The sequence below is a fragment of the Vulpes lagopus genome, chromosome 8 (genome assembly GCF_018345385.1).
Source record: "Vulpes lagopus strain Blue_001 chromosome 8, ASM1834538v1, whole genome shotgun sequence".
NCBI lineage: Eukaryota > Metazoa > Chordata > Mammalia > Carnivora > Canidae > Vulpes > Vulpes lagopus.
In genome coordinates, this window is record NC_054831.1 from 97,421,653 (window position 1) to 97,435,266 (window position 13,614).

The following is a 13,614-nucleotide window of genomic DNA, read 5'->3' on the forward strand; positions in this document are numbered from 1 at the left end:
TTAAGAATATCAGGTGTAATCAGATGGTTAAAACTTATGTAGATAAAAATTGTTTACTTTTATATTGAATTCAGAGTTTTAAAAGATTCTCCCCACATGCCAGTGACATACACATAACCGCAGCAATAGCAGTATGTATCAATTTTCTCTCTCCTTCCCTGAGCCATAACTTCCAAATGATTTGAGAAGACCATTGCTTCAACTCTGTAGCAGCAAGGGCAAGTCAAAGGTCTTGTGTGAGTGAGTGTGACAACTACCATCCTTCATCTTGTCATGGATACTCTCCATTACTGCTGCGTGCCTTCCTAATTTCTAGAAATCATTTCGTATAATCTCTTTTCCTTATTTAATGCATGAGAAAAGAAAAAAGAACAAGAAATAAATATGAAGCAACTTGCCCATGGGGCTGACATTAGATAATGACTGAAATTAGAACCAGGAGCCCAATCTTTCTCTGCCTTGTTTACTTTGAGTGCTGTAATCCATCTTCTTCTCTGGAGAGTGGCTGAGCCATGGGAGGGCTGGGAAACCATGAGTTAAAGAGAGCTTTGGAGTGTCCTGTTGATGAAATAGGCTTGGCTGGCCAGTAGGGCAAAAGCTTCATTGATGATGACTGCAGTGTTTACACTTGGTGTGTGGTCATTACCAGGCTCCCAGAACATGTGTTGGATGTCATGTATAATGCAGATTTTTTCCTCAAGAGCACCTTTTTGATTTTACCAAAAGTTCTTTTGTATCTCTTAAGTAATTTGTATTCACTGTAGAGAGTTTAGAAAAAGGACTTACCCACACCAGCCAACGCAAGGAAAAAATTCGTCTGTAATCTCAGTGCTCCAAGATATGAGTAGGAATAATCTTAGTGAATTTCATCTACATTTTGAATAGGTGACCAATTTCTTTGCTTCTCCTTTACTATGTACTTAAAGAAAAAAAATGTACCATTTTAGCCAAGGTATAAATTCCATCTATTGACTGTTCTGAAATATACACACATGGAACAGAGAGGATTTTCTTCTCAGCTGGACCTCCATATACAGGGAAATAACAATACTTACAGCCTTGGTGGCAAGGCTAGTTCCTTGGGATTCTTTGAAGATACCAGAAGTTCTAACTTCACTCTGCTCCTCAGGCCATAAATTACTGGGAATGAAAAGCTGTGGTCACTTTTTCTTCCAGAATAAGAACTGCAAGTTTCCTTATAGTTGCATCCAACTTTAAATTAGTCTTCAGCTCAGTGGCAAGATGGATTTGAGCTGTGAAAATAATTTTATATACATTGACACGGAAGGCAAACGCTAGGGATTAAAAAAAGGTGTTTTACATTTTGGAAGAGAGCTCTTATAAGGTAGGAGTGAAAAATTGCTTTTTGAAACTAGAAGTTATTTTGAGACAAATCAAGTCTTCTAATTTTCCTTCTTTTCTACCCTGTTTGGAATCCAATCACTATTACAGTGTACTATGTAAATGGGGACAATTTTTAAAAAAATGATTGTTCCATTAATTTGGAAATGTGAATGTTAGAGTAGAATTACTACAATAACAACAACCTTTGTCCATTATTTTAATGGAAATTCTAGCATGCTCCTGGTAGCTTGGCATTTCCAGCAGCCTGCATACTCTCACCAAAGAGCCAGGTTTTAGTACACATGTAGAAAATGCCAGGCTTCCGAGACCATTACATTTCCATTACAATAATAATAGCAGGCATTCCATACAAGGAATCCCTGTGGTGGTTAATGTACATTGTCAGTTCTACAACCTAGAGCAGTCTTGGAAGGTAGGTATTGTTAATCCCCTTTAATAGATGAGAAAATTAAGTCTAAGTTACTTGTCTGAGGTTATTTAACTGAGATGTGTTGGAAGGAAATTCTGAAGTCCTACCTCACCTTGAGTTATCCTGTATGCTCTGTTGCCTCTGACTTATTCATATAGGGTATACTTTCCCTTAGGCAAAAAATGTGTTACTAAACTAGTTGCCAATATTTTTTTCATTAATTGGTTGTTTTGAATACACAAAGAATCATCAGTTATGAGGGATTCATGGGACATTGTGAAACACTTTATAAAAGTAAATACTCTGTTTTTTAATTTAGATTTTGTTTTTTGTTTGTTTGTTTTTTTTTAATTTTTATTTATTTATTTATTTATTTATGATAGTCACAGAGAGAGAGAGAGGCAGAGACACAGGCAGAGGGAGAAGCAGGCTCCATGCACCGGGAGCCCGACGTGGGATTCGATCCCGGGTCTCCAGGATCGCGCCCTGGGCCAAAGGCAGGCGCCAAACCGCTGCGCCACCCAGGGATCCCTTAATTTAGATTTTGAATGAAAGTTTTACTTCAAGTAGGATGCCTTAGGGGTGTTTGGGTGGCTCAGTTGGTTAAGTATCTGCCTTTGGCTCTGATCTTGATCCTCGGGTCCTGGGATTGAGCCTCATCTCGGGTGCTTGTTTGCATATGGGCTCTCTCTGTCTTTCTCTGTCATAAATAAATAAAAATCTTTTTTTTTTTAAAAAAAAAGTAGAATGGTATAGGTATAAGTATTAAGTTATGATAGTAGTACATTTTTTTGTTACTGTGGAATTTTTTTGTTATTTTTCTTTCTTAATGCTGGGACCAGTTTAATATCCCATACCTGACTTCTTGGAATGGGGAGCATATAGGTTACATATCACAGAGTATATATTCTTTCCTGTTCTATTTATTATGTTCACTTAAGTGTATTTTGACTAGAAAAGACTTATTTAGGTTGTAATTCTTTTTTTTTTTTTAATTTTTTTATTTATTTATGATAGTCACAGAGGGAGAGAGAGAGGCAGAGATACAGGCAGAGGGAGAAGCGGGCTCCATGCACCGGGAGCCCGATGTGGGATTCGATCCCGGGTCTCCAGGATCGCGCCCTGGGCCAAAGGCAGGCGCCAAACCGCTGCGCCACCCAGGGATCCCCTAGGTTGTAATTCTAATAATCTCTATCACTGGTTCCCTGGGCCAGCAGCAGCATATCACTTAGGATGATAAAGTGGGGCCCAGCAATAGGTAGTATCACCAGTTTTCCAGGTGATTCTGATGCACATTCTAGTTTAAGAAGCCCCATTCTATATGGTCCACATACCCAGAACTTAAGAGGATTTGTGCATTCTTTCATCCAACAAATGGTTCTTGAGCACTTCCTTCAGGGTATTCCTCTGTGATGGCAATGCCACAGATTTCTGCTGTCTTAGATGATGTCAGAGACTTCTGTTGCTAGCTTAAATCAATGTAAGAGGGGAGTTACCCTCTTACCTTTAGTTACCTAAAGAGGTAACTATTAGGTAAGTTTAAAGTATCCTGGGCTCGAGGCCAGAGCTTTTAGTTATTTGTGAATTCTGCAAGGCAGGGCAAGCATTGCTTGGAAGAGCATTACTTCCTTCTTATGACACAGTTACAAGGGCCTGGCCTGTTCCAGGAGCTGTTTTGGATCTTCAGGCTACCAGAGATGAAAGGCAGTGCTCTGCCTCCAGGGGCCTTAAACCTTAACACTCTTTACTGTCTGGATCTGTTAATTTGTCTCCCTTCATCCTTTTAAATCATTTTTGTGTTGGTGTGGAGAGATTTTACATGTGCAGATTTATTATTTGGGTTATAAAAACCCATGTTCCTAACAGTCCTTCAGAGCCCTCCTTATTCAGACAGAGTATATTGTACCACTACCTTTCAGAGAGAACCCTCAGCTTTTTTTTTTTTTTAAAGGGGTGGGGTGGGGAGTGTGATCATAGCCCACCCTGCAGTTGTGAGAGCTGCATGTGTCATAGTCTTTGCCTTAGGTAGGCATCAGGGATTGGTTAGGGCCAAGATATGGGGGCTACTGTTGGGATTGAGGGCTCATGCTCGGAGCCTCAGAGCATGGGTGGAAGATGTTGACCACTGAAGCGTGCATTCTCCCCTCCTTGGTCTGAGCTCACTTTTCTCTTTACCTCTTGGCTGTGTGGGTAAACAAAATTAGTCTCTAGAGTTTCTCCTTTACTTCCGCTCCTAAAGCAAACAGCCAAGCATTTCTGAAGGTTGTTTGGCTGTAAGCAACAACAGGAAATAAACAGGTAAAAAGGATTTTCTGTCCCCTGCCTGATTTAGGCCTGGACCCTGGGAAGTAAGACAAAGGTGTGCAGAGGTGCTAAGAGTTGGTGTTTGGACACCAAAGGGCCCTTATAAACATAATTTGTACTTCAGAAGTTCAGGACCCAGGTGAGAGACCAAATGGGGGAGGGGAAGAGGAGGAATCACTGAACTGTAGGGGTGGCAGTATGGATATTGGGGGCTATGCATATGGCGCAAGGGATCCTGTCTCATCTGGCCTTTAAGAAGAGTGGAAGGCTAGAACACTTTGCCTGAATTAGAAAAGGTTGGGACATAAGAAAGTGGAATTTAGAAGATTCAGCAAATGATTAAAATTCCTAAGCACCGTGCAGCTTTACAGTTGTGCAAATAAGTCACGTCCTACCTAATTTGTTTATAGCCCCATCCATAGCCTCCCCCTCATCGCCTAATTCTGAGGCTAGGCAATGATTGTTTCCCTCAAATATGTATGTTAAAATACATTCTTTTTTTTTTAAATTTTTATTTATTTATGATAGTTACACACAGAGAGAGAGGCAGAGACATAGGCAGAGGGAGAAGCAGGCTCCATGCCCCGGGAGCCCGATGTGGGACTCGATCCGGGGTCTCCAGGATCACGCCCTGGGCCAAAGGCAGGCGCTAAACCGCTGCGCCACCCAGGGATCCCTGTATGTTAAAATACAGAGATGCATTCTGGAAAATTATTTGATGGTAATGGTGGTGGTGGGTAACCCTTATGTACTTCAAGATTTGGCATGACAAGGAATGATGTGATTTTTTTTTTTTTAACCCCCTACATTCCCCTTAAACTAATGTTCCTTTCAGGTGCTTATGGTAGGTAGCTAAATTAGTGGATAAGTGTCTTTTCTTCAGAAATAATTTTAAATAACTACCTAACATAGTTATTGTGATCATATGGATCCTTGTATGAAATGGTGCAAGAATATACATTAACTAGAAAATGAAACCGCTACTGAACAGAATGCCGCTGGGAACTCTCAGTTGGGCCCATCCGGTGCATGCTCCGTAAATTTTTATGTTGTTTGTATGGTGTGCTGTGGTTTACAGTCTGGTCTTTGCATTAATTTCCCATTGTCTTCCTCTCAAATATTAATGAACTGTAGGAATGATTCCATCCCAGATAGACGTTTTAAAGGTGAACTTAAAAATAACGCTTTTCCTTTAAAAAATAATTTTTCTGAAAGATGGAATCTGCTTCATTAGTGATTGCCGGCAAAATCTCCTAATGTCTTTCTATAAGCTGTTTAAGCTTAGTATTAGAAATTAGGGCTAGAGAATTTAATTAGCCAGCTTAGAGGATGCAGTCTCTCTAATTTAGGATTTCCCTTTGAGAAAATTATGTAGTTGAAGAAGGAGTATCATATTTTAGACAAGTTGATTTTTGAGTTGTTTTAGTGCCTCCATCTTGGGCTCTTATCGCATCTGTAGTACTGATCTGGAAATTGTGCTTGATTTGAATTAAATTTTTTTGTTTTTAAATTGATAATTGCAACATGGCATGTTGTTGGATTGTGTGCAGTATTTTTTTTTTTTTTTTGATTGTGTGCAGTATTTATCAGAGTTAGGAAAGGTGAAAGTTAGGCATTTGGAGGCAATGATTAACTCATCTGTTTTACCAAGGACATAATCAGATATTAGTTACTTTGCATTTAGCCAATATAATGAGTTTAGTCAACCAATGAATATTTTGTTATGAGAGTGTTAAATGTTAACACTTTTGCATTTTTAGACTTAGCTTAAAAAAAATACAGAAAAACCTCTCATAACCCTTACCACCCTTTCAGCCATAACATTACATTGCCTTGGTTTCTGCCTTTAATTTCCCCAGGGGTTCTTTTTATTTAGGAAAAGGGTGAAAGATGTATTTGTATAAGTACTACAGCAGTGCCTCTGTTAAATTCTTTTTCAACAAAGAATATGTTACTTGAGCGCCTCGTGCACAGGGTGCATATTTTTCTGAAAAGAATGTACCCTGAAAGAAGGAGTTTATAGTGTATATTTATTTCAGGTATGCCAGCCAGTTTATTTTAGCTTAGAAATTTTCTAATGCTTTGAGTTTGTAGCAGTTTTTCAGTTAACTGAGTATATATATATATATATATATATATATATATATATATACACACACACACACACACACACATACATACATATGCATACATGCACAATATAGCCAACCTTTAGAAATTCTTTGTGTATTTTAAAACAGTTACCTTTCCGGTCTGATATCATAGGTCTCCTTATCCCCTTTAAAATGCAACGGAAATTCAACCTTAGATATGGAAAATCAGCTTTCAAGGAATTGAAAATATCAGTGACGGAGTAAATGTTTGCTTTCTAGAAACTTTAATCCTTGTTAATTTAGATTACTGTAGATGATATATGAATATTCATTCGTGTGTGAGAAATTTGCCCCTTCAGTATTTCTCTGCTGAGTCTTATTCACTACTGACCTAGTCTAAGATCCAAGTGCAAATAATGCCATTTGAAAAATGATTTGGTGAAGAGGATTTATTTTTTCCATTTCTTAGCAGTACATTTTAATAGCAATTTTTTTGTCATTCTGATCTCATAATGATTGAGATCTTCTAAGTCCTTTGCTTACCAGGATTATGCCTGTTGATATTTACTGTTGGATATTAAATCCGAGAAAAAAAATAATGACTATTCCCTAAGTAACAGTAGTAATAAAGTGGTTAGCACATCTTTAATAATAAAGAACATACTTTTATGGAAAAATAATTGTAGCCCCCAAACAAAAGATATTTTAGTGGAAAAGGTGGCATTGTATTACATTTTTGAAAGTCTTTGTAATGTCTGTCTTTATGGAAAAGAGCTGGATTTTCCTGTCCCTGTGTTCATTCTGCTGTGATATCACATATCCTGTAGCTTCTGGAAAATTAAATGTACACTTACAAGAGAGTTCAAAAGGTCAGCAATGTCTAGGTAAAATTATGAGAAAAAATTTTGATCTTTTAGATCAAACCTGTGAAGGGTTTTGGGGACCCTGAGGGTATGTCCCTGGACCATATTTTGAGAATTACTGCATTGTAACATTTTAGAAATAAGGATGGGTGTTTGTTTGTTTATTTATTTGTTTTTTTTAAATATTTTTTTTTCTTTATTTATTTATGATAGTCACACACACAGAGAGAGAGAGAGAGAGAGAGGCAGAGACACAGGCAGAGGGAGAAGCAGGCTCCATGCACCGGGAGCCCGACATGGGATTCGATCCCGCGTCTCCAGGATTGCGCCTTGGGCCAAAGGCAGGCGCCAAACCACTGCGCCACCCAGGGATCCCCTATTTGTTTGTTTTTAAAGATTTTATTTATTTATTCATGAGAGACACACACAGAGAGAGAGAGAGAGGGGCAGAGACACACAGAGAGAGAGAGAGAGAGGGGCAGAGACACAGAGAAGCAGGCTTCATGCAGGGAGCCTGATGTGGGACTTGATCTCAGGACTCCAGGATCACGCCCTGGGCCAAAGGCAGGCGTCAAACCGCTGAGCCACCCCGGGATTCCCCAGGATGAGTGTTTATAAAAAAAAAAATCTCTCCCCTATTATTTTCTAGTTTCTCTGTGTATTAAGTAACAGTCATTGACAAAATTAACTGCATGTTGGTAGAACTTAATAGGAAGGTGGGGACAGAAAGCTGGATTAAACAAAGGTGTAAGACTCTGAAGATTTTTGGTTTTGTTGTCAAGCAGCAGTGATCCCGCTAGTGCCATCCAACTCAGTATCTAAGACATTCTCAATGGCTACGCTTAATTTTACAAGCCATTTCTCAAGTGAGACCCCTTGCTCCCCCTTCCAAGGTTCCAGTAGCAAAGATTTTAAAAAGTGTTGTAGGGAATGTATCCAACATCCCTCCCCTGTTTCTCCAGCTGGGAAGGGAAGGAAAGAGAAATAAAATTTAACGAGTGTTTTTACTATGTGCCAGGTGCTTTACATATGTTATTTCATTTAAATCCCCACAACAACCTGGAGGAGGTGTTTTTAGCCCCATTTTGCAAATGAATAGAACAAGACTCAGAAAGGTTAAAGAACATGTCCAGAGCACACAGCATTTAAGTGAGAGAGCCTGATCAGAATCAAAATGTCTCTATTACCAAACCTTCTACAGTGCTGTGCCTTGGTTTCTGCTTTTTTTTTTTTTTTCCAGGTCTGCAGATTGAGAATGTGAATACTAACATTTTATTGGGCTCACTGATAAAACTTGTTGGTGATGAAAGAGTTTGCCCTGTGAAGTTTGCTCTTAGGAGATTAACTATCATTGACAGATTATAAAGTCAAAGAAATATATTTATAAGAAAAGGTTTATGGATGAAAAATTTGGTTCTTTGAGAATTAATTGCTTGCCCCTTTCTTTGTCCTCAGGTCTGTCATATAGAACAGTTAACTGTTTCAGAAAGAGATTTTGTATTTGCAATTCTAAAACAGTGGGTCATCAAGGTTTGTCAGAACTCCAGAAAGGTAAAATCCATTCTTAAGAATATTATTTTGATTCAGGTCACCCACTCTCTAAGAGATAAGACTGGCTGTTGGTAGGGAGTACAAGGTGGAGGAAGGATGGCTTATGTAGCTGTCTAGGGGTTGTTGAGGGAGGAATGTTCTTGTTTCTTTTGCGGTGTGCTCTGGAATGATTTAGGACCAACTGAGAGGGAGTCAAAATTTCAAAGGTTTCTCAAATCAGAGACGACCATGCAGTCCTGAAGTGAGTCCTGATGGATTTCGTACATACGGACTCAGTTTTGTATAGTCTAAAAAAAACAATATACCAGCTGTCACTTATAGGTGTGTATGTAATTTTCCTGTATTTAAAGTAAAGCCAGTTGCCTTTAGCAACATCAACCATCCCAACCTAAAAGTGAAGAGGGGGAATCCCCAAACAAATAAGCCTCAGAGTGTTTAATAGTTGCCACAAGGTAGTCAAATAAGAGGTGCAGATGACCGAGGACAAAGAATTTTCAATGAAAAAGACTAGCCACATAGGAGAGGAGTCCTTTGGAAGGCTGATAAGTGGAGAAAAGTAAAAAAACAGCCCGTTTAAAAATATTGCCACCTGCAGTTGCCTGTTATAGGGAGTGTTGCCCACTCTCTTGGTAGCACCAGATGGGTCCAGTTGATTAGGGTGGCAGGGTAGTATTTAATTTACATTTAGAAATACTTCTAAGAAAAATGGTTGGAATTCTTCAAGGAGTTTGGGTGTTTGAAAGATAATCTGGAATTTCTTGGAAAATGACCATTCATGAAATGTCTTAATCTTTGATGGTATCAGATTAATGAAGTGTTACTCTGTAAGACATGTATATGTTTATGTGTGCTCTCACAATCTCTTGAATTAAATTGTTTTGGAAGTCACAGTATTTTATAGTTTGCTTTTTAAAAGACTATATGAGAATAGTAAATATTTGTTGTAATGAAATTGAGTAATGAGTTTTTCCTTTGGCATAATTTCATGATAGCAGCATTCAGTGTACTTCTTTCTTTCTGACTTAAACATCTTAAGCAGTTTCCTGCAAAACTATTTGAGGATTCATCACTTTTCTTTAGGGCCTCTTCTCTGGTATTCAACTCAGTCTCTTTTGAAGCACCCATTATGTTATACCCTTACAGACTAAATACTAACTAGTCTAACTCTTGGATCTTCAATTGTCTTGGCTTAGCCTGTGATTGGAGAAGTTCTCCAATATCACTTTCATGGAAAGACAAAGATGTTGACTTTGGTGGACCAGGAGAGAGATGATAGTGTTAAGCTGGAGAGATCAATTTTTAAAAATTTTTTTTTTAATTTATTTATTTATGATAGTCACAGAGAGAGAGAGAGAGAGGCAGAGACATAGGCAGAGGGAGAAGCAGGCTCCATGCACCGGGAGCCCGACGTGGGATTCGATCCTGGGTCTCCAGGATCGCGCCCTGGGCCAAAGGCAGGCGCTAAACCGCTGCGCCACCCAGGGATCCCTGGAGAGATCAATTTTATAAACAATTTATGATAAATCTTTCCCCATAGTTACAATTGTGTGTGTGTGTGTGTGTGTGTGTGTGTTTTAAGATTTATTTATTTATTCATTCAGAGAGAGATGCAGAGACATGGGCAGAGGGAGAAGCAGGCTCCATGCAGGGAGCCTGACATGGGACTCGATCCTGGGTCTCCAGGATCACACCCTGGGCTGCAGGCGGTGCTAAACCACTGTACCGCTGTGGCTGCCCCTATAGTTGGTTTCTTTGTATATATATATGTATGTTACAGGTGGAAAATGTTGAGAGATCCCTTGCACTAAATGTACAGAATATACTTGAGGACTCTTCGAATTGTCTCTTATGATCCATTGTTTTGTTTTGTTTTGTTTCTATCTTAATCTGTGCCTGTCCCATTGATTTCTAATTACTGGATGCTTACAGTGCATCTGGTATATAATAAGATAAGTTTGCCCTTATTATTCTTCACTTTTGAAATTTTCTTAGGGGTTTACCTTTTTTTGTGACTTTATTTCCCCATGGGAAAATATGTTAATTTTTAAAAAAATATGATTTTACATCACTATGTATCTTTAATTGTTGTATTCAAAAACTTCTTGACTGAAAGAGATAAAAGAGACTGGAATATTCATTCTGAAACAGGGATATAATCTCTTTGTAAAGTTATCGTATTACAGTTCTGTAGGTTTTTTATCATGAAGTTTACTAGTGACTTGTTTTTAGGGATTGTTCTCTTTAATTTGATTAATTTGGTAAAATTATTACCACACTTTTCTCTTTCCACTAAGTTACTAAATACAAATTATTAGGATGAAATTATATTACTCTGAAAGATATCCTTTGAGTAGTGAGTAGTGTTTCTTCCGACTCTCTGCCCTGATTATCATCCCTTGGGGGAGACCATACGTAGGGTTCAAGTGTCTCACATGTGAATTTTAGGCATCATCAGCTGTCAGTCTCATGTCCTGCACCTACCATCCCTCTCAGATTTCCTTCATAGTAAAGATCTTTCTCTTTGTGAATGAAGACAGTGCCCTGCTTCATGAACTTTATTCTAGTAGCATAGATAGTGGAAAGCTGGAAGAGAGCCAGAGGCTTCATTTTGATCTTTGGTTTCTGTTGGGTACCCAAAGTCTTGAGGTAGATCACTCTCCTGGAGGTTCCCAAAGTGATCTCCTTAAGGTTCAGCTCTTGCCTCCAAGTTTGGCTGTCAGAGGAGGAAGGTGGAACTAAGTGGATGTGCCAAAACAACAGCAAAACTTAGAATTAGCTTTCCATATATTTATGGCAAAATAGTGAGGAGGTTTTGTCCCCTGTCCACATAGGCAGGCAATTTTCAGTTGGCTGTAAGCTCTTCATACGGTGAGTGTCTCTGGACCATTATAAGCAGTGGCCACGTGGCTATTATTAGTCCTGGAGGGTGTGGAGGATTTGTGTGTAGATCTAAGTTGTAAAGCCCCTTTCCACTTGGTGATTTTGTGTGCTCATGTGTGTGTTTGTGTGAATATGTTCAAGCATGTTTAAACATGTAGCTCATCATGAGCTACTCAGACTGTGGTTTGAATGAGCTTTGATGGGCTTTTGCAGTTCCACCAGTAGACATTGCTCATAGACATTGCTGTATTGGGGCATGTGTTATGCACGTTACATAAAGACTTACTAAATAAAGAAATTCGTCTGATCAGTGTTGTGTGAAAGACCCACTCCAGAGTTGCATTGTTGGTTGGAGGATGCTAGTGGCTGCCTAGAATAAAGGTTGAGGGTAGGGAGGAGTTTGTTGAGCAGAAACCAAGCTGGCCTACCCTACTTTGAAAAGTTTTTTGTTTTTTTTTTTTAAGGGAAGAAAACCACTGATTTTTGTCAGGTATATAACAGATTCAGAGTAATTATGGCTTATTAGCTGTGATCTAACAACTTCTTATAGGTTTGATGGCAGTGTATTGCTATTAGTATTCTTGCTTTGGTGTATCAAATACTTGAGTACGTCTGCGGAATACCATTTCCTTTTTTACCTGTAAGATGTCGAGAAGGGGAGGTAGGGAGGATGTTTGAGTGGCCTGGATGCTTTTACTTGAAAATGAAAATTTTTTTTTCTTGCAGTTGTCAAGTACTGCGTGTTTCAAAGAATTAGAAGTACTTCATAGGATCTGAATACAGCAGCTAAACTTTCTCCTTCCTTTCTCTCACACAGGTTTCCACTTGAGTGGCACAGTGACAGAACCTGCAATACAATCGGAGCCAGAAACTGTTTGCAACGTGGCCATCAGCTTTGATCGTTGCAAGATTACCTCAGTGACCTGCAGCTGTGGAAACAAGGACATATTTTATTGTGCTCATGTTGTGGCGCTGTCTCTATACCGCATCCGCAAGCCAGAGCAGGTCAAACTCCATCTTCCCATTTCAGAGACTCTCTTTCAAATGAATCGAGACCAACTACAAAAGTTTGTACAGTATTTGATCACAGTGCACCACACGGAAGTTTTGCCAACTGCTCAGAAATTAGCAGATGAAATTCTTTCTCAGAATTCAGAAATCAACCAAGTTCACGGTGAGTTACAGACATTCATTCTGTAGATTTTTTTACCGTGTTCTTTTTCACTTATAAATAAAGTTCTTCTGCATAAAAATGAATTAAATGTGAATCTAGGTCATCAGCATTGCTCTTAGGTAACCAAGAGAGATTTAAAAAGATTTTTTAAATTATTTTTTATTATTGAAGTATAATGGACATAACTGAGAGAGATTTCTTTAAATTTAGTTTTGCATCATAAAACATTTCTTTCAAAGTGTTGTGTGTATTCTGCTGGAATACCAAGCCTTTTGTGCTCAGAAGAATTTCTCATTTAATAAAGCTTGGCTCTTAAACTATTTCATTTGGTAAAATTTCATCAAATACTAGATAAATTAGTTATGGGAAATACTGACTAGTCATTTAATTCACGTTTTGAGCCTTTGTCAGTAAACTAACTTGCATATACTCTAGATTTTTTTTCAATTTCTTTTAAAATTTGTTTTCCAAAGTAGGACATTTCTTCCCTCCCTCCCTTCCTCCTTCCCTCCTTCCCTCCTTCCCTCCCTTCCTCCTTCCCTCCCTCCCTCCCTCTCTCCCTCTTCCTTCCTTCCTTCCTTCCTTCCTTCCTTCCTTCCTTCCCTCCCTCCCTCCCTCCCTCCCTCCCTCCTCCCTCCTTCCCTCTCTCCCTTCCTCCGTCTTCCTTCCTTCCTTCCTTCCTTCCTTCCTTCCTTCCTTCCTTCCTTCCTTCCCTCCCTCTCCCCCTCCCCTCCCTCCCTCTTTTAGAGAGGTAGAGAGGGTGATGGGGGAAAGACAGAAGGATAGAATCTTTTTTTTTTTTTAAGAGGGGTAGAATCTTAAGCAGACTCCATGCCCAGCACAGAGCCCAACATGGGGCTCAGTCTCACAACCCTGAGATGATGACCTGAGGTGAAATGAAGAGTCGGACACTTAATCATCTGAACTACACAGGCACTCCCAAAGTAGGACATTTCTGTCAGAATGCCTCATAAT

General features: G+C 39.1%; 1 protein-coding gene across 1 annotated transcript in view; it reads left to right on the forward strand.

Moving 5' to 3' along the window:
* The window catches only part of ZSWIM6 (zinc finger SWIM-type containing 6), a 193,952-nt gene that overhangs the window by 113,231 nt on the left and 67,107 nt on the right, over positions 1-13,614 (forward strand). The window contains exon 2 of the mRNA XM_041765126.1: positions 12,283-12,639. Within this exon, the coding sequence (XP_041621060.1) occupies positions 12,283-12,639 (357 nt within the window). The remainder of the gene's footprint in view (positions 1-12,282; positions 12,640-13,614) is intronic.